The sequence below is a fragment of the Rosa chinensis genome, chromosome 5 (genome assembly GCF_002994745.2).
Source record: "Rosa chinensis cultivar Old Blush chromosome 5, RchiOBHm-V2, whole genome shotgun sequence".
In the NCBI taxonomy this organism is placed as follows: domain Eukaryota; kingdom Viridiplantae; phylum Streptophyta; class Magnoliopsida; order Rosales; family Rosaceae; genus Rosa; species Rosa chinensis.
In genome coordinates this window covers 35,859,321-35,877,577 of record NC_037092.1, presented here as the reverse complement: position 1 = coordinate 35,877,577, position 18,257 = coordinate 35,859,321, and the positions used below count along the sequence as shown (strand labels likewise).

The window sequence follows — 18,257 nt, the reverse complement described above, 5'->3', positions numbered from 1 at the left end:
GATAATCATACTTTCTACTTAAAATTATTAATTTATACATTATACTCACCTTATACTCAAAGTTAGTAGGTGATGTAGATGGATTTAATTAGTTGATACATTGTACCTCGTTTATATTTGTACTAATAGATTTATATATATATTTTTTAAATTAGCATAGTAACGTCAAACACAAGATTTGTGGAGAGCTGCGATGACCAAATCAAAAGGAAGGCCAAAAAGAGGTGATTTCATTAGTTTAGAATGTTACGAGATTGTTAAGGGGTTTCAACAATTTGGTGACATTCCAAGCCAGACCTCTTCGACTGGAAGAACCTCCAGGGGAGGAACTGAACGGATGCACACACAACAATCTGTTCCTGATTCTCATGTCAACTTGGACATAAATGTAGATGAGGTAAATGCCAATGTAACTCCCAATCCTTCTGTGAGGCCTCAAGGAAAGAAGGCTGCCAAAGAAGTTATCCAGAAAGGAAAGAAAACATGTAATGATTTCAGTCCTCTCACATCCACCATGGAGACTATAGCAATCAACCAAACATTAATGATGAAACGTGATGAGGAATATGCTTGACATCTCCATGACCAACAACAACCAGATTATATACGCTTACAGATGGATATGCGAAACGAGGCATTCAAAATACAAGAGAGGGAATTCAAAATTCAAGAGAGGGAAGAGCGAATTATGGAGATGGACACAAGTAAGATGATGCCAACCAAAAAGAAATATTGGCAAAGAAAACAAAAATAAATTGCGGAGAAAGAAGATGAAGATGCAACCCGTGGATCTAACTTCCCACAACCACCATTCACCGATGGATATTATCCACAACCTTCTTTCCCCGGTGGCTTCCCATAACCACCATTCGCCGGTGCAGTCCCTTCCCCACCTTTATCTTCGGGTGAATCTACCAACCCCAACCATATGGATGGCCCTTCAAGCACAAATTGGATTCCTAATGAAGATGAGGATTAGGAAAATTAGGGAGTTATATATTTTAAATAATTGTATTGTTATGATTCCAATGCTTGGTTTTTCACTTATGTAATATTAGATTGATGAAATGAAAATTTATTTGAATATGTGGGTACATTGGAAGGAAGTCCTCAAGCAATAATACCCTTACAAATGAAAACCACACAAACATAATTAAAAACATAAAAGCTAAATGAAAACCACACAAACATAATTGAAAAGATAAACACTAAATGAAAACACACACAAATAGCATATCTAGATACGTCTGTTGCCTTGAACTTTCCAAAAGTGCTTAATGAGATCTTCCTAAAGGTTGGAGTGATTATGCTTAGATCTAATTTCTTGGTATCAGTCCATGAATATGTTCATATTATGTCTATCTACCAACAAGATCAAAGTCTCTACCGGTGGGTCCCTCCCATACCTCAGCAATCCTAGGCCTCATATTGTTATCCTCTTCATCATCAGACTCCAACTTATCATCTATACCTACATGTGCTAGAACGAGCATAATTAGCTATAATGAGCCACGCTCATTGTACCGCCGGAGGTACCGAATCTCACCAAGGGGATGACCTGCGAAGTCACTGCCAGGCGGGCTACCGCTCGAGCCCCGGGCCGCCCCCAGATCACCGCTGACGCGCCGCCACGCGCCTCGTCAAGATAGCATCAGAAGCCCCTGACGCTGGGAATCAAAGCACATCAGTCCCACATCGGAAACAAGAAGAAGATCAACCTCTTCCTCACCTATAAAAGGTTCTCTCCTCTCTCCTCATTAATTACGCAATTACTACTCATTTATTGTTATGCTGCGCATATACAGTGACTGACTTAAGCATCGGAGAAGTGAAGACCGCCCAACGCGGTCTCCCTCTGACGCCCTGTCTATCGTGTTGCAGTAACAGGAATCACCTAATCCTAGGAGTAGCGGTCCGCCCACCGGACCCTCGTTAAGCAAGGAATCGGCTACCTCCGGACTTGAGCATTAACATTGGCGCCGTCTGTGGGAACCCTTGAACAAAAGGTCATCCCGCCACAATCACCATGACTAACGACAGTGGGGGAAACGCTGAAGAGCAGGCAGATCAATCCGCCATTCCGCAACCCACCAACCCAGCGGTAGGCGTCAACCGCGCGTTATTCACCACCCCGGTCAACCCCGGCGATGAGACAAACCCAGGTAGCAGCCGCCCGCCAGGCCAAGACCTCGCCTCCCTGTACGAGCTGGCACTGGCGGATCTTCACAAGGCAAACAGAGAACGTGAACAAGAGCGCAAGGAAAAGGCAGAGGCCCAGAGGCAGGTGGCCACGCTGGTGTCCCGCTTCGACGAGCTAAAGAAGGCGCTGGAGGCAACCGCCAACCCTGCACGAAGTGAACAATCACGAAGCACCAGGCATAGCCGACCCGACACGGGAGCATTGATGCCAGCACCGGTCGTACACATGTATGTCCCGCTACACCCACCAGAGCTAGCGGCAATGGGACCACCCCCTGCACCCCAGCCAATGTTGGAACAGGAGGCGGAGTCATCAATGCGCACCCACCGCTCGAGACCTAGGGCGAGAACAGAGGGAGACCCGCCCGCTCCCGGGCGAGGATCAGTTCAGCGGAGTACCCGCCCAAGCCCCGCCAGCGACGCAACCGCTCAAATACTGGAGAGGATGCAGCAGTTGGAACAAAGGTTAATCCGGGCGGAATCGGGCACCCCGGCACCAACTTCAAACCTGCTTTTCGCGGCCAGGCCAGGACCATTTACCGCTGCAATTTTGCTAGCCGTCAGACCGGCGTATGTCATATTACAGCGGTAAGATTGATCCCTTCGTCCATATGGACACCTTCAAGAAGGTCACCAACAACAAGGGATTCGATGACGCCACCCTGTGCCACTTGTTCAGTGAAACGCTGGACAATGAGGTAATGAATTGGTTCTTCGAATGCCCGCCGTGATCCATTGACTCATTTCAGGCATTATCGCATGCTTTCCTTTCTCGGTTCATCCTACTGTCCGCCGGGCACCACAACACAAGCCAACTGTTCAACGTCAAGCAGGGTGCGGAGGAGACACTGAAGGCATTCGTCACAAGATGGAGAGCGGCAGCATCTCAGTGCCGTGATCTCGATAAAACAATGGCTTCGGCGGCTTTTAAGCAGGGACTCCTCAAAGGGCCATTTCTCTATCACCTCAACTACAATCATCCAAATGCGGTATACGACCACCTCATGAGCGAGGCGGTCATTCATGCCCAAGCAGAATTCATCACATATGGGGAGGCCCCTCCGCCAACAGCGGCATTGGCAAAGTCGACACAACCCTCTTCCAGTCAGCAAGGGACCGCTAATAAAACCTCCACACCGCCAACTGACAAGAAGAGGGAGTGGCAGCAGGGTCAGTACCAAAACAAGCGGCAAAAGGATCAGCACTACAAGGGAAACCGCCCATCCCATGGGGACAACCGCAACAAACATGCGAAGTCTTCCCAGCGGTATGCGGTATTTACAGTCCTCACGGCTTCACATGAAGAAATATACAATCAGTGCAAGGATCAGATCCCGCCGCCGCCCCGGGAAAATACCCAAAAACAGGAAAGCTAAGGAATACCGGCAGGTGGTGCAAATACCACGAGGACAGCGGTCACAATACCAACAGCTGCAACGCCCTCAAAACGGCCATCGAGACCTTGTACCGAGACGGCAAGCTTGAGCAGTTCAAGGTACGCCAGCCGCCACCTGTAATTGCCGATATTGAGCCCATGGGCCGCATCAACACAATCGACGGAGGTGCTCCAATCACCAGCATGTCTCACAGAGCTAGAAAGCGTTATGCTCGAGCTAATCACCCAAAGGAAGTCTGCAACATCCGCTACGAAAGATCCGCCAAACTCCCAAGGTCTGGTTGGGAACCCATTACCTTCTCGGAGGAGGAGGAACGCGGAGTACATCTGCCCCACGACGATCCTTTCTTGATTGACGCTATTCTGGGCAAAATGTCAGTGGGAAGAATCCTGGTTGATAGCGGCTCCGTTGTCAACGTTATATTCGGCGGTTGTTACAACAACCTTAAGAGGAACAGAAAATTGCTCCAAGACCATGAACCACTGCTCAGCTTCTCCGGCGACGTCACGCAACCGCTGGGTTCTGACTATATGCGGATCGTTATGGGCACTAGTCCATGTATGGCTGAGATACATACGGAGTTCATAGTTGTCGATTGTTCGAGTTCATACAACGCCATCATTGGTCGGCCAGCGCTCAACAAACTCAAGTGCATCATCGCCGGGTACATGCTGCTCATGAAATTCCCCACACCCAACGGCACAGGATGTGTCAAGGGAAGTCAGCAATTGGCACGCGAGTGTTATTCTACTACCATGGCACAATCGGCCCGCCGCCACGAGATCCTAGCGGTAGGCAGTCGGGCACCGCCACCAAACATTTTTGAGGACCAGGGAGGATGAAAAGAAGTATGTAAGGAAGGAGCCGGTCAACCCATAAACATCACTGAGGGTTGTCAGCATCTCGGACGAGCACCTTGAGCGGACGGTCCGCATAGGGGCTCAATTGGACCCAGAGCTGGCGGCGGAGCTCACCCAGTTCCTACGTGACAACGCTACGGTCTTTGCCTGGTCATATGCAGACATGCCAGGTATCTCCCCTGAAATCATCTCACACAAGTTGAGCATCAAACCATCCTTTTACTCTATCAAACAGAAGCGCAGAGCCTTCGACGAAGAAAAGTACCGCGCTATCAGAGAGGAGATTGCCAAGCTCCAGGGCATTGGATTCATCCGCCAGGTCATCTATCCCCAGTGGATTTCCAATCTGGTTATGGTCAAGAAGGCTAGCGGCAAGTGGAGGATGTGCGTTGACTTCAAAAACCTTAACAAGGCATGCCCGAAAGATAGCTTCCCGTTACCTCGCATCGATCCACTCGTCGACGCAACCGCTGGACACGAGCTTCTCAGCATGATGGATGCTTTCTCCGGTTATAACCAGATCAGGATGCATCCCGACGACCAGGAATGCACCACCTTCACCACCGACAAAGGCCTGTATTGTTACAATGTGATGCCTTTCGGTTTGAAGAACGCAGGGGCAACTTATCAGCGGCTGATGAACGCCATGTTCGCGGAACATCTGGGCAAGATAATCGAGGTCTACGTAGACGAGATGTTGGTCAAAAGTATAAAAGCCAGCGGACATGTGGCAAATCTGAAAATCATAATAACCATCCTCTTGGCCTACGGCATGCGCCTCAACCTGGAGAAATGTTTCTTTGGCGTCACCGCCAGCAAATTCCTGGGATATATTGTGAGTGAACGGGGCATCGAGGCCAACCCTGACAAGGTACAGGCCATCCTCAACCTGAAGGACCCGGAATGGAAGGTGCACGTCCAATGCCTCCAGGGCAAGCTAACCGCCCTGTCTCGATTCATCTCCAGACTGACCGACAGGTGTGCCCCATTTTTCAAAGTCCTCAAAACAACCCACAAGAAGGTCATCGACTGGAACCCAGAGTGCCAGGCGGCATTCCAAGGCCTGAAGGAATACTTGGCGGTAGTACCGCTCCTCTCCATCCCTGTCCAAGGAGAAACACTGTACATTTACCTAGCGGTATCTCAGTCAGCGGTTAGTTGCGCCATCGTCCGGCGGGAGGGCCAGGACGAGCTCCCAGTTTTCTATGCCTGAAGAGGCATGAATGGAGCGGAGGCACGGTATCCTCTATTGGAGCAGCTTGCTCTCGCACTCATCATTGCCGCCAGACTCCTCCGCCAGTACTTCCAAGCCCATACAATACATGTGCTAACCAATCAACCTCTGAGACAAGTACTGCAGAACCCTGAACATTCGGGGCGCCTCAGCAAGTGGGCCATTGAGCTCAGTGAGTTTGACATTGATTACAAACCACGAACCGCCATGAAGGGTCAAGCGGTGGCAGACTTCATTGCTGAGCTCACCGAGCGTCAGCCCGAAACCAAGATCGTTATACCGCTCGGAACTGAAATTGCTACTGCTGTGGAGCCGGCACCCCAACAATCAGACTGGAACCTACACGTCGATGGTTCCGCTTCCGCCAAGGCCAGCGGAGCCGGAATTATCTTGACAGGACCAGGGGGGCTTAGCGTCGAGTATGCGTTGAAATTCAACTTCAAAGCTTCTAATAACATGGCGGAATATGAGGCACTCATTGCCGGCCTACTCCTCGCCATTGATTCAGGAGCCGACAGTGTCAACATCTTCAGCGACTCTCAGTTGGTCGTTAACCAGGTCAACGACACCTTCCAGGCCAAGGATCAGCAGTTAGCGGCATACTTAGGGTACACCAAAACGCTGCTAAAAAAATTCAAGTCCCACACCATCACACAAATACCCAGGGAAAAGAATGCCAAGGCTGATTCACTGGCAAGACTGGCAACCGCCCAACCACACCAGAGCCCAGCAGACACAAGGGTAGAATCCCTGGACAGGCTAAGTATCACCAAAACCCTGGCGGAGATCTTTAGCATTGAGGCCAATCCTAGTTGGATGGACGAGATTATCCAATACAAGCGCAACGGGACATTGCCAGAGGACAAGTTCAAGGCACGGCAGCTCCAGCGGAGAGCAATCCGTTACAACATGCAGAGCGGCAAACTTTACCGCCAGGGATTCACACACCCCAACCTTCATTGTCTAACCCCAGAGGAGGGAAAGGTCGTGCTGGCAACAATACATGGCGGGGAATGCGGAAAAGCACTCAAGCGCCAGGTCTTTGGCCAATCGCACAATGCGGCAAGGCTACTTTTGGCCTACGCTTGGTGATGACGCCCGGCGGATATCAATATCCTGTCACAAATGCCAACAATTTGCAGACTTTCCACACGCTCCGCCGGGACCTCTGTCGGTTATCGTCAGCCCTTGGATTCACTCAACGTGGGGCTTGGATTTGATGGGAAAGTTTCAAACCGCCAAAGGTCAATTCAAATACATCATTGTCGCCATTGACTACAGCAGCAAATGGATAGAGGCAGAGCCACTGACGGCAATAACTACCGCCAAGGTAATCCACTTCCTCTGGAAGAACATCTACTGTCGCTATGGTGTCCCGCACGCAATCATCACAGACAACGGTACACAGTTCAACAATAAGGAACTCATCTCTTTCACCGCCAATCTGGGCACCAAGATGCGTTTTGCATCGGTCGCCCATCCCCAAACCAACGGTCAGGTCGAAGCGGCAAACAAGATAATCAAGAAACTGTTACAGAAGAGGCTCGATGAGGCAAAGGGTTTGTGGGCGGAGAAGCTCCCGGAGGTTCTATGGGCCATTAGAACAACTCCGACCTCCGCCACAGGTGAAACCCCCTTTTGTATGATGTTCGGAACTGAGGCTGTCCTGCCTATCGAAGTAACCCAACCAACCGCTAGGGTCGAAGGCTACTGCCCCGAGACCAATAGCGATGGCGTTGACCTCGACATGGATCTACTAGAGGAAAAGCGAGACGCAGCCCATCTGCGCAATCTCCAGAATAAGCGGCGGGTATCACGTTTCTACAACGCTAGGGTCAAAGCCCGCAACCTCCAACTAGGGGACTGGGTAATGAAAGAAGTCATACCACCACCAACAAAACTCCGCCCAACTTGGGAAGGTCCATACAAAATTGTAGAGGTCGTTAGCCCAGGCACCTTCTACTTAATGGACAAGGACAGCGTCACAACGACCCACCCTTGGAATACCGAACACCTTCGGTATTACTACAAATAGTCATACCGCTACCCAAGAGCATCTTGACTTAGCTAAATTTTTGTTCAATATTTAGCTAAGGGAAGCTACCCAACGGGTACGACCCCGCTTTTGTAAACGTTGTTCAGACAGCTATCAATGAAATGAGGAATTATTCAAACCATTGTTACCAAGTCTAGCACTGAGGGCAACTGGCAACGCCAGTCAGCGGACTACGTCGGCTACATTGTGCACTTGGACCAATTTTAATTCCTTTAATGTTTCATTCATGGCCAAAAGCAAGTATCAAGACCTCTAGCGGCACACACATTATCACACAAACAAACATTTGGAATTTGGGTGCCAACAAATTTCATTCATCTCAAAACAGAATTACATCATTATGCCTCAGCGGCTATACAAAACTTTCCTACTATTTAGGGGTTGACGGGGTTGGCGGGATCAGCAGGGTTGGTTGGGTCGACCCCGCTACCTTCAGCAGTTCCACTGGCAGCCTGCGGAGGATGGGAGAGGCTCGTCTGGTCGGACCCTCGGGCTGTGGGACTGGGAGTCTCTATCGTGCCATCCGCCGTGGTGTGGGCCGCCAAGAACCCAGCGCGGGACGCCTCGGACTGCGTAGGCGTCCGTTGGGAGTCACCTTCTGGAGGCTCGCCACTCTCCCCGCTACCTGAGAGAACTCCGGGACCAGGTGCGGCAGTGGGAGCGGTACTTGTTGTCGGCGGTGCTTCCTTACTTGGCTGCACGACTGGCATGGCTGCTTTCGCCCAGTCAATGGCGCCCTTCTGCCGCAACATCTCCACATTGGCTAGGGCACCGGCCTTGGCTGCGTCATTCAGCGCCTTCTTGTGCTCCACCGACTGCTTATACGATTCAACAGCGGCAGCCGCAGCACGGTTTCCCTCAGCCTCCAGGCGAGCGACCTCACCCTCCAGCCGCTTGATTTCAGTTTGTTTAGCGGCGGACTCCCGCTGAAGGATCTCAATTTTTTTCTCCTTCGCGGTCACCCGGTCCTGCACCAGAGACATATCCTGCTCCAGCTTGGCGTACCGCTCATTCTGGTCCAGGTGCAGCTCAATGGCAACGTTCAGCTTGCCCTTGGCATCCGCCGCATCGCAGTCGGCCTTTGTCAGACGACGCTCGACGTCAGCCAACTTCTCCTGGGTCTTCCCCAAGTCCCTCTGGAGGCCCGCCACTTCCTCCCTCAGCTCCCGCTCAACCAGGGGCTGCTTGGACGCCGCCTGGAACATCTCGTGAAGCCCAACGGCAACGTGCCCAAAGGCTGTGCTGAAGGGCGACTCGCTGACGGCGGTCGACCTAACGATCCCCTCCAGACCGCCGAACCCCAGCCGCTCGCAGAGGTGGTACAGGAAGTCCCGCTTACTGTCGTTGAGGAACTCAGCGCAGGCAGCGAATGAGTCCAGGCCGCTCGCACCCACCTCTTTCGCCACGTCCGCAACAGCCCCGGGCGGAGCCTGCCTTCTTGGGCTGCTCTCGGGCCCCCGTTACCTCCACTTCCTCTTCTTCCCCACCGGAGTCCGGCTGGCGGCGTTTTCGCTGGAGCACCCGCGTGCCCCCAGCAACAGCTGGCCTCGAACCCCCCGCCAGCGGCGCCAACCCCGCTATGGTGACACCCTCAGTGGGGCGCACCGCTTTTTTCGCCACGCCGCGCCGAAGGGCCGGCGCCCTCTCTTTCCTCGGCGCCGCTTCACTCGCCCCGCTGGTCCCCGCCTGGACGGCGGGCAGCCCATTACTACCAAGATGGGAGTAGTGTGGCATTGTCAGCACCAAGGGAACTTCTGACTGGCTCAGCGCGAGTGTCTGTGGATCCACCACCGTCTTTTGTGCCGCCATCCCGGAAGCATTTATGGCTTCAAGGAAGTTGTCGATTTCAGCGCGGTCCATGGCTTTTGAAAAGGCGTCGCGGCTAGCCTTGTTTCCAGGCGGAGTCTCTGCAAAAGTTAGTGGCAGGCCAGTTAGCATGGGACAACCCCACCAAAGGTACGGTACAGCTAAGATTACTTACCAACGGCGCGCGTCAATTGTTGATCTACCAGCAACTCCCACCCGCTAAGTAGATGGAAGTCCAGCAAGTTGCGGTTCCGCCAGCAACCTCTGATGCGTGCTACCCGACACTCTTCCTCACGAGTTAAGTTGTACCGCAACCCCGCTGCACAAACAGGTCATCATCAGTAGAGCACAAAAAAAAAAAAAAAAAGAGAAACCACGCCAGTCGTGTTCAGCGGAAGCAACAAACAACCTCGGATGGGCTGAAATTCTGACTTAATTCTAAACGACGGCTCCCCCTCGTTAGCCCCCGCCTGGTACTCCCATCCCGCTGCAGCAACGCAAAACGAGCCCCGCCAGTACGACATAGAGTCCCGCAGGTTTTCTATCAGCTTGGGCACTCCTTGCCGACGGCTGAGGTTTACTTGCCCTCTACAACCCTGGCGCTTCACCTACACCAGTTCATAGAAATGCAACACCTCCGCCACGGTCGGTCCTTCGCAACCAGACAACTGCCACAACGAGTTCAGCGACAACAGTAACCGCCACATGTTGGGGCACACTTGCCCAAAGGCGATGCCGAACTTGCACAGCAGAATCTGAAGGTTGGGCACCAGCGGGAGGGTTACTCCCTCGCGGAATATGGCCTCGTGCACCGCGGCATGGCCCACGGCAAAATCGAAGCTCTCTCCTCTGCCGACGGTGGATGTAGCTTCACTGCCCCGGGCAACCGGAACACCCACTTCATTCGGTTCACGGCAACTGCTGTCATCCTACCTCCCGCCTCGTCAACGGGAGTGCCGTCCTCGAACACCCACGCAGACTCGGTATCCTCCCCCGTGTCACCTCCCCCGCCAGCGGAACCGCTGGCGGCACTATTACTTTCTAGCCGCTCTTCATGCAAAGTATGCGCAGCAGCAACCTCCCCCGCCCTAAAACTCTCTGGACGCGACGCACGACCCATATCTACGTCCCACGGAATGGTCTGTAGCGGCTCGACTTCTAGCGGTTCTGGCAGTGAGGTTCCTGCACGGGCAGACGGACGCAACGAGTCAATAAAATTTCTATCCGCCGCGCTGAACGACACTTCAGATCCGGAATCCTCACTGCTCGAGATCTCTATGACGTCGGCCATCCCAAAAACCCTAAAACCCAAATCAGTTAGCTCACACAGGATCTAACCTATCCCTATAACAGTTAGTGCCCAAGAACATCAACAACACTCAACCCAGAAAATGCCAAAACAAGAACAAACCGACTAAAACCCAGATTCGACCATCTAGAAAAGCCCTAACAACCCCAATTGTCAATCACAACCACCCTTCCCCAAACCCACTCACACCCTCACAGTACGTTGACAGAACATATCACGGAAAAACCCAGAAATCCAACAACGCAGACACCCAATCAAACAGGAAAAAGGCCAGATTACCAACCTTGACAGTGGAGCCTCTGACAATAGTGTGCACACTACTCTTCGCAGCCGGAGATCGTCTGTTCGTCCACGCGCAAGAACTCGCCGATATCGCCTCGCCTTTCTTCTCCGATCTCAAACACAGAACACTTGAAGACGACGAGGGCACAGTTCGAAGTTTAGAGCAGTGCCAAATATGCGCCCTTCCCCCCTTTTATGTCAACGTCAAACAATCCCACGCCGTCCGTTTAAAAAACGACATCGACTGCCAGCCGTACGCGTGTCCAACAGCTGCAGTTACTCTCCGGATTAACCGAGGCGTCCCCTCGGTTACGAAATCCATCATTACTCGACATTAATGGCGAGGAGACGGCTCGACGAAGGAGACACGCCTCCGCACGCTAACCCTTTAGGGGCTTGCCACGTGTCCACCACCATCAGGCGAAGCGTCCGACAGAAGCCACAACTTTTGGGTAAAAGGCTCCAAGTATCGAAGTCCGCTGAGCGAAACCCCGCTAGCGGAACTTCTCATTTGTCAGGCTCCAAGTATCGAAGTCCGCTGAGCGAAACCCCTCTAGCGGAACTTCTCACTTGTCAGACTCCAAGTATCGAAGTCCGCTGAGCGAAACCCCGCTAGCGGAACTTCTCACTTGTCAAGCTCCAAGTATCGAAGTCCGCTGAGCGAAACCCCGCTAGCGGAACTTCTCGCTTGTCATCCTCCAAGTGTCGAAGTCCGCTGAGCGAATTCCCGCTAGACTTCCACTTGACAAAAACAGCCCCGGCTATACATGGCACTGCCGGCAGAGCCCTCTCCATCTTGCAAACCCCGTGCGTTGCTGAGAGCAGTTCCGCTCAGTAACCACGGCCGAAAACAGATCTACCCGACGCTGTTTTCCTGCTGCATCCAGCGGGGGGTATCCGCCAGCGGCGGATCCCGAGGCTACGCCTCATTCTGACAACGACCGCCACGCGACGTCAAGGTCAGATCGTCCCTACGGGACACGGGGACTTTTCAATAGTCTACGACGACCCTGATCAAGTACGTTGACCCCCGCCACTTGGGTACTAAGATTGGGCTCGCTATCCAACACTTCTGCTCTGCGCAGCTTCCCCTCAACAAACAATTTGCCGACCATCCGGAGGTCCGTCTTGGCTAGGGAGTGGGGGACTACATGGCGGGCCTAGCAGGAGCCCACCCGAAAGGGTATAAAGCGTTTGCTCAGTAAATTCATGGTTGACAACGCACTGACGCTAATTATGCTGTTGCAAGTCTAGCGGAAGTAACGCTTCACACCGCTGATCAACTCCCCAACCAAGATTGCCCTCCTTGACTGGGGACTTGGGGGACTTGTACCTACATGTGCTAGAACGAGCATAATTAGCTATAATGAGCCATGCTCATTGTACCGCCGGAGGTACCGAATCTCACCAAGGGGATAACCTGCGAAGTCACGGCCAGGAGGGCTACTGCTCGAGCCCCGGGCCGCCCCCAGATCACCGCTGACGCGCCGCCACGCGCCGCGTCAAGATAGCATCAGAAGCCCCTGACGCTGGGAATCGAAGCACATCAGTCCCACATCGGAAACAAGAAGAAGATCAACCTCTTCCTCACCTATAAAAGGTTCTCTCCTCTCTCCTCATTAATTACGCAATTACTACTCATTTATTGTTATGCTGCGCATATACAGTGACTGACTTAGGCATCGGAGAAGTGAAGACCGCCCAACGCGGTCTCCCTCTGATGCCCTGTCTATCGTGTTGCAGTAACAGGAATCACCTAATCCTAGGAGTAGCGGTCCGCCCACCGGACCCTCGTTAAGCAAGGAATCGGCTACCACCGGACTTGAGCATTAACATCATCGTTGTTTTCAGGTCGTTCATCCTCGACAATAATGTTTTGTAATATAATACAAGTCAACATGATATATCGAAAGTCCTCTTTATGCCACCCACGAGTAGCTCCTCTAACAATACCAATGCATAATTATAATATACCAAAACATCTTTCCACATCCTTCATATACCCCTGATGAGCCTTTGCAAACTCAATTTCCTTGGGGCGTGTAGGATTTCGAACTGTTTTCAAGAAAGTCGCTCATCGAGGATAAATACTCTCAGTGAGATAGTTGCTTTAATTGTAAATTCTGTTATTAACTTGGAATTAGATCTGAGGTGCTCTACCGGCGGTAAGCTCGTCAAACAACGGAGACTTTGCTAGGACGTTGAGGTTTTTGTATGCCCCGGGCATTCCAAAGAATGCTTGCCAAATCTAGGTGTCGTAAGATGCGACTGCTTCCAAGATGATAGTGGGGATATGTTTCCTACCACTATATTCTCCAACCTAACATGTCAGACAATTCTTTCATTGCCAATGCATATAGTCGATGCTCTCAATCATTCTTGGAAAACTTCTCTACTCAGCTTTGGTAAGAAGTCGTCTGACGTCGACAACAGTAGGAGGGCGGAGGTATTCTGCTGAGTAAAGATCAACAATTCCTCTTGTAAATCGCTGAAGGGCTACGATGGAGGTGGATTTCGCCATGCGACAATACTCAGCACATTGATCTGCCCTAACACCGTAAGCAAGTATTCGCAAGGAAGCTGTCATCGATCTTCTGCTCTGGAAGTAATCCGACTTTCTTGGTAGCATCTAATTTTTGAATAAAGTAACGATCATACTGGCAAAGGTCAATAGATATACGCTTGAAGACATTGAGACTCATCCTGTAACATGTTCGGAACTCCCAATCTTTGAACACTGGCCATTCGACAAAGTAGTCGGTCATCAACTTTTTGCCCTGTTCTTCTCTAAGTCTCTCCTCATTTGGTGCACAATTCGGATAAGAACCGCACCTTCGAGTTTGGTTTCCAGATTCTTTTGCAAGTACTGCGATAACAATGGCATTGGTGACCATCATCTCTTCATCATCTTCATCCATAGACCGTCGAATTTTATCCCACAACGTATTCATTGAAATGAGGGAAATTAAGGGAATGTGTAATGCTAGAGATAAGAAAAGGTGAAGGTTTGTTAAGCTCGGATGGTGTGTGTGTGTGTGTGTGTGTAGTGTAAAGATCATGTCTATTTATTGAAAATTTTCATACTAGAAAAAAGTGTCGATGGGTTTTTCACCCTTTTAAAAAAAAAATTCGGCGGTGTACATGTGATAAAAGTGTCGGTGGAGTAAAAAAAAAAAAAAAAGAGTGTCGGTGGACATATAATTTGTGTACCCATAAAATTTTCTTTCGTTGCATTTCCAAAATGTTCATCAATACTATTTATTTACATCATACATTTCTTATTTACACTAAAAAAAATAATAAAATATTCAATGAGCAGTAATTGACTGGTGACCCTGACCCAACGGGTGGAAACAAAGGTCCAGTGGCAGTGAACATTTTCTTGTCCTGGTGACCTGATGACCCAACGGATGAATTTGCTCTTAGTTGTTATCTCATCTAATGGTATATAATTAGTGTATAATTATTAGTGACTATTGATCAGCCCCCTTACATACGATACACCCCCAAAATTTCAGAAGTGAGTCGTATTAAAAAAAAAATTTAGAACTGAGTCTTTCGAGTCACATCATTAGAGCAAGTCCAGCGGTTCTCTTTTGCCTGGGCTCCAGCAAGGAAAACTGATGTGGTGACCGGGCAAGGGGAAAATCATCCCTCCACCGGTGTAGTTTTGCCCAGCCAAGGTTTGGCTTTCCTTGACCGAGGCCAAGAAAAAAGGCAAAGCCCTGACTAAAATTATGACCAGTCGAAGGAGACGCCAGCTCGGCCAAAGCCGGACGTGGCCAACGTCAGCAATAGACAAGCAAAGAGAGACGCGTGGAGGTGACGCACGAATGAGGTTTAGTCGGAGGACGATTTGCTCCGCCTGGGGTTGCTTCGATCTCGACCTCGGGGCAGCGTTTGGGCGGGCTGACGCCACGGAGCGGCCGAACGAGGCGAGGCGACCTCGGGGGAGCCCGGTCCGTGGACGGAGGATGCCGGAGGAGGGAGAAAAAGGTGAATCGGGTCGGACGAAACCCTCCAGGTCTGGGGGCGCGCGAGAGAGATAGAACCGGAGGGGGGAAATGAAAAAAAAGAAAAATTTTCGTCCTGAATTTTTTTTTTGCTATTTATAGAAAAATTTCAGATTTTAAAAATTCATACGAACTCCGAATATTGCGTTCCATATATGCACGAGATCGTATCGATGAGCTCTACAACTTTCATGAAGTAAGTTTTCCCAAATTCTGAACGTATAAAAAGTCAATTTTCACGACCCCCTAAACAACGTTTGTTTCGAAAATAAAAATCGATTAGAAACCAAATTTCTCATGCAACAACTAAATAACGTTGTATTGTATTTATTCTTGGTTTTTTATTTATGTAAGAAAAAATCGTTGAACAGTGAAAAATGAACAGTCTTGACTGGTCAAGAAAAAAACGGGTGGAAACTCATGTCCAGTGACAGTGAACAGTTACTTGACTGGTCGACGCTTTGACTTTTCGACCTTGACATTTCTTGACTACGGGTGAACTTGCTCTTAGAGCCGTTCAAATTTTTCAACTGTATCTGTCAAGTCACATTATTGTTCTGAACACAAGATTCGTCCAAGTTTTATGGCCCTGGTATCTGTTCTTGGACCAAAGACTTTTCTATTATATCTGTTCTTGGGCCTAAGACTTTTCTCTAGCCCTTGCTGTGGGCTTTTGCCCCTTTTATGAAATGTTGCATTTCTCCAAAAAAAAAAAAAAGATTCGTCCAAATTTCACTCAACGGTGTTCATTTCCCAAGATAAATTGTGACACACCTCTACTTGAAGTCTTGAACATAAGTGTCTCAGGCCCAAAAACAAAAGTTAAAAGGGCGTGAAGACTGAAGAGAGTGAGGAGCAGAGAAACAAACTCGTTCAAATTTTGAAAATGGGGGGTGTCGAAGGTCGCAGACGGATAGTGGGATCACACAACGGAGCACCCACCTACATCAACCTCAAGATCAAGTCCCCGGTAAACGCAACGAGCCAGCCCTTTCTCTTTCTCTCTTTTAGAGTTTATGTTAAGTTGGAAATTGAGAAATTACGTTTCTTTTCTATGGTTTTGATTTTGAATGTGTAGTTAAATACGCTTTGCAATTTATCTGTTTTATATTACAGCTCCATTGATTTTGATAATTGTCATTATATATCATAGAGAAGAAAAATTGTTCATAATACAATAATTAAACAAATTTTAATTTCTTAAATATCAGAGAAGAAGTGTCTGTTTTATGAGCGTTAAGCAATGCCTTGTATATGCCTCAATCTTTTGTTTCTGTATTTACCTTACAAAGTTTTGTTCGCCATGAAGTCTGCTGAGAACAGATGTTATTGCATATGATTTAGTTTTCGCCTGTTTTTATTGAATTTTTTTGTTGTTGTTGTTAATTTTTGTAGAACGGGCATGAAGTATACTTCAATGTGATGAGAAGCAGTGAACTGAGGAGGGTTATGATTGTTTCCTGTGACCGACTGTCTTTGGAAGTCAATGATATTCGTTTCGTGTATAAAGGTCATTATGTTTTGGCCGAGGAGACTCCAGATCAGGTCCCTTCCCTCGTGAACATGTGCATCTCTATTTCTGTGAATGCAGTTTTTACTATTGAATTGGTAAAATCTGACTGAATGCCTTTTCCTTTAGCTGAGAATGGAAGATGGGGATGTAATTGATGCAATTTCAGTCCAACCACGCAAGATCAATGTCACAGTCAATGGCGAGGTCCTGCCTTCTTCTTTCTTTCTCTTAGGGTTCAGCTTTAGTTCCTGAAAACTAATCCAAAAATAGGGTATCTTGTATGAATGAAAACCTAATATGCTTTGCGAATCCAATAATTAAATAAATAAAAACTACAGCAATTTCACTTTAGTAATTGTAGTTTTATGAATTATGTTGTTCACCATATGATGATGATACTACTAACTTACCAAGTACATACTAGGATTGTAGCTTTACTGTATTCATTGAAGATGCTAAATCTACTACTGTATATGCCTTTAGTTTTTCTCAATTTACTTTCTGAATTTTTCTGCTGCAATGGATATTAGTCATATTACAATGCTTTATTTATTGTCGATGCTGGAAATAGTTTTGGTTCATGTTTTGTAGTTCACGGAAAATCAAAACATAGTGTGCTTCAGGATCAAGAAAGCCACTCAACTGAAAAGGCTTATGACTGCTTACTGTGATCGATATTCACTGCATGTCACTTGCTTTGCTTTTTTGTGGAATGGCCGTCGGCTTCGTTATGATCAGACTCCAGATGAGGTCCCATCTTTTTCCTCCATCTCCATCTGTGTAAATATTATATGTATATGGGTGTGCATATATATATTCAATTTCTGATGGTATTATGACTTCTGCAGTTGAAAATGGAAGATGGGGAAGAAATTTTTGCGATGCCGCACCTGCCCCGTTGTGAAAATTGTCGCCAGCTGCAGTGAATGGTACACTGTAGGCATGTTTTTGTAATTCTGGGATTTTGTTGTTGCGTTCTGGAATTTGGAGAAAAATCAAGGCGGTGAAACCCTTCCCTGAACATTGTCGCCAGCCGCAGTGAACGGTACCCTGTAGGCATTCTAGAATTTGGACAAAACTCAAGGCTTTGAAACCAAATGAAGCCAGTAGTGGTGAGACTTGGGAGTATCTGTACTGTACCCATGTTTTTGTATTAGTTCTTTAATGGGAGTGAAAGGCCAATCTGTCTATTTGTGTTGCAAATCGTATAATTGAGTGAGTGACACATTGTGAGAGATTTTGAATCTTGAATGTATGATCAGATTGATTAACAACCCACCAATAGATATCATTGTTCTTGGGCTAGAATCCAGTCCATCCATCAATCACATTACCTAAACCAATCCCAGAGTAAAAGAGACGAACAAATAAGATCTGAGCAAAACCAATTTGAAATAGGGAAGGCGGTCAGAATTAGCAAGATGGATTCGTGAGAATATGGTTACAACAGTCTCCCTCCTGTGTAATGGACCCATATTCTGTGGATTGCTTTTCTCTTTGGTGGATTGTTTTCTTGCTGCAGAGAAAGAGGATATTATATTACTTTGAAACAGGAGAAATCTTTTCTTCCGTGTCAGTTGTCACAACT

The 18,257-nt window shown here is 48.8% G+C and overlaps 2 protein-coding genes across 2 annotated transcripts; one reads left to right on the top strand and one right to left on the bottom strand.

Moving 5' to 3' along the window:
* Nucleotides 1-13,692: 13,692 nt before the first annotated feature.
* LOC112203724 lies at nucleotides 13,693-14,061 on the bottom strand. Its single transcript, XM_024344649.1, has one exon. The coding sequence runs from the start codon at nucleotides 14,059-14,061 to the stop codon at nucleotides 13,693-13,695; it is 369 nt and encodes a 122-aa protein (XP_024200417.1).
* A 1,908-nt stretch (nucleotides 14,062-15,969) lies between these two features.
* Nucleotides 15,970-17,744, top strand: LOC112201496. The gene is made up of 5 exons (XM_024342379.2): nucleotides 15,970-16,126; nucleotides 16,552-16,701; nucleotides 16,796-16,873; nucleotides 17,261-17,419; nucleotides 17,518-17,744. Exons 1-5 carry the CDS (start codon nucleotides 16,043-16,045, stop codon nucleotides 17,593-17,595), a joined length of 549 nt encoding a protein of 182 aa, XP_024198147.1. The 5' UTR covers nucleotides 15,970-16,042; the 3' UTR covers nucleotides 17,596-17,744.
* Nucleotides 17,745-18,257: the final 513 nt, after the last annotated feature.

What these genes read in the sequence shown, in the direction of transcription:
- LOC112203724 (XM_024344649.1), bottom strand. Translation starts at nt 14,061, where the DNA reads ATGGATGAAGATGATGAAGAGATGATGGTCACCAATGCCATTGTTATC.
- LOC112201496 (XM_024342379.2), top strand. Translation starts at nt 16,043, where the DNA reads ATGGGGGGTGTCGAAGGTCGCAGACGGATAGTGGGATCACACAACGGA. An exon ending in ACCTCAAGATCAAGTCCCCG is followed by an intron (nt 16,127 to 16,551) that starts GTAAACGCAACG and finishes TAATTTTTGTAG; the next exon opens with AACGGGCATGAAGTATACTT. An exon ending in ATGTCACAGTCAATGGCGAG is followed by an intron (nt 16,874 to 17,260) that starts GTCCTGCCTTCT and finishes CATGTTTTGTAG; the next exon opens with TTCACGGAAAATCAAAACAT.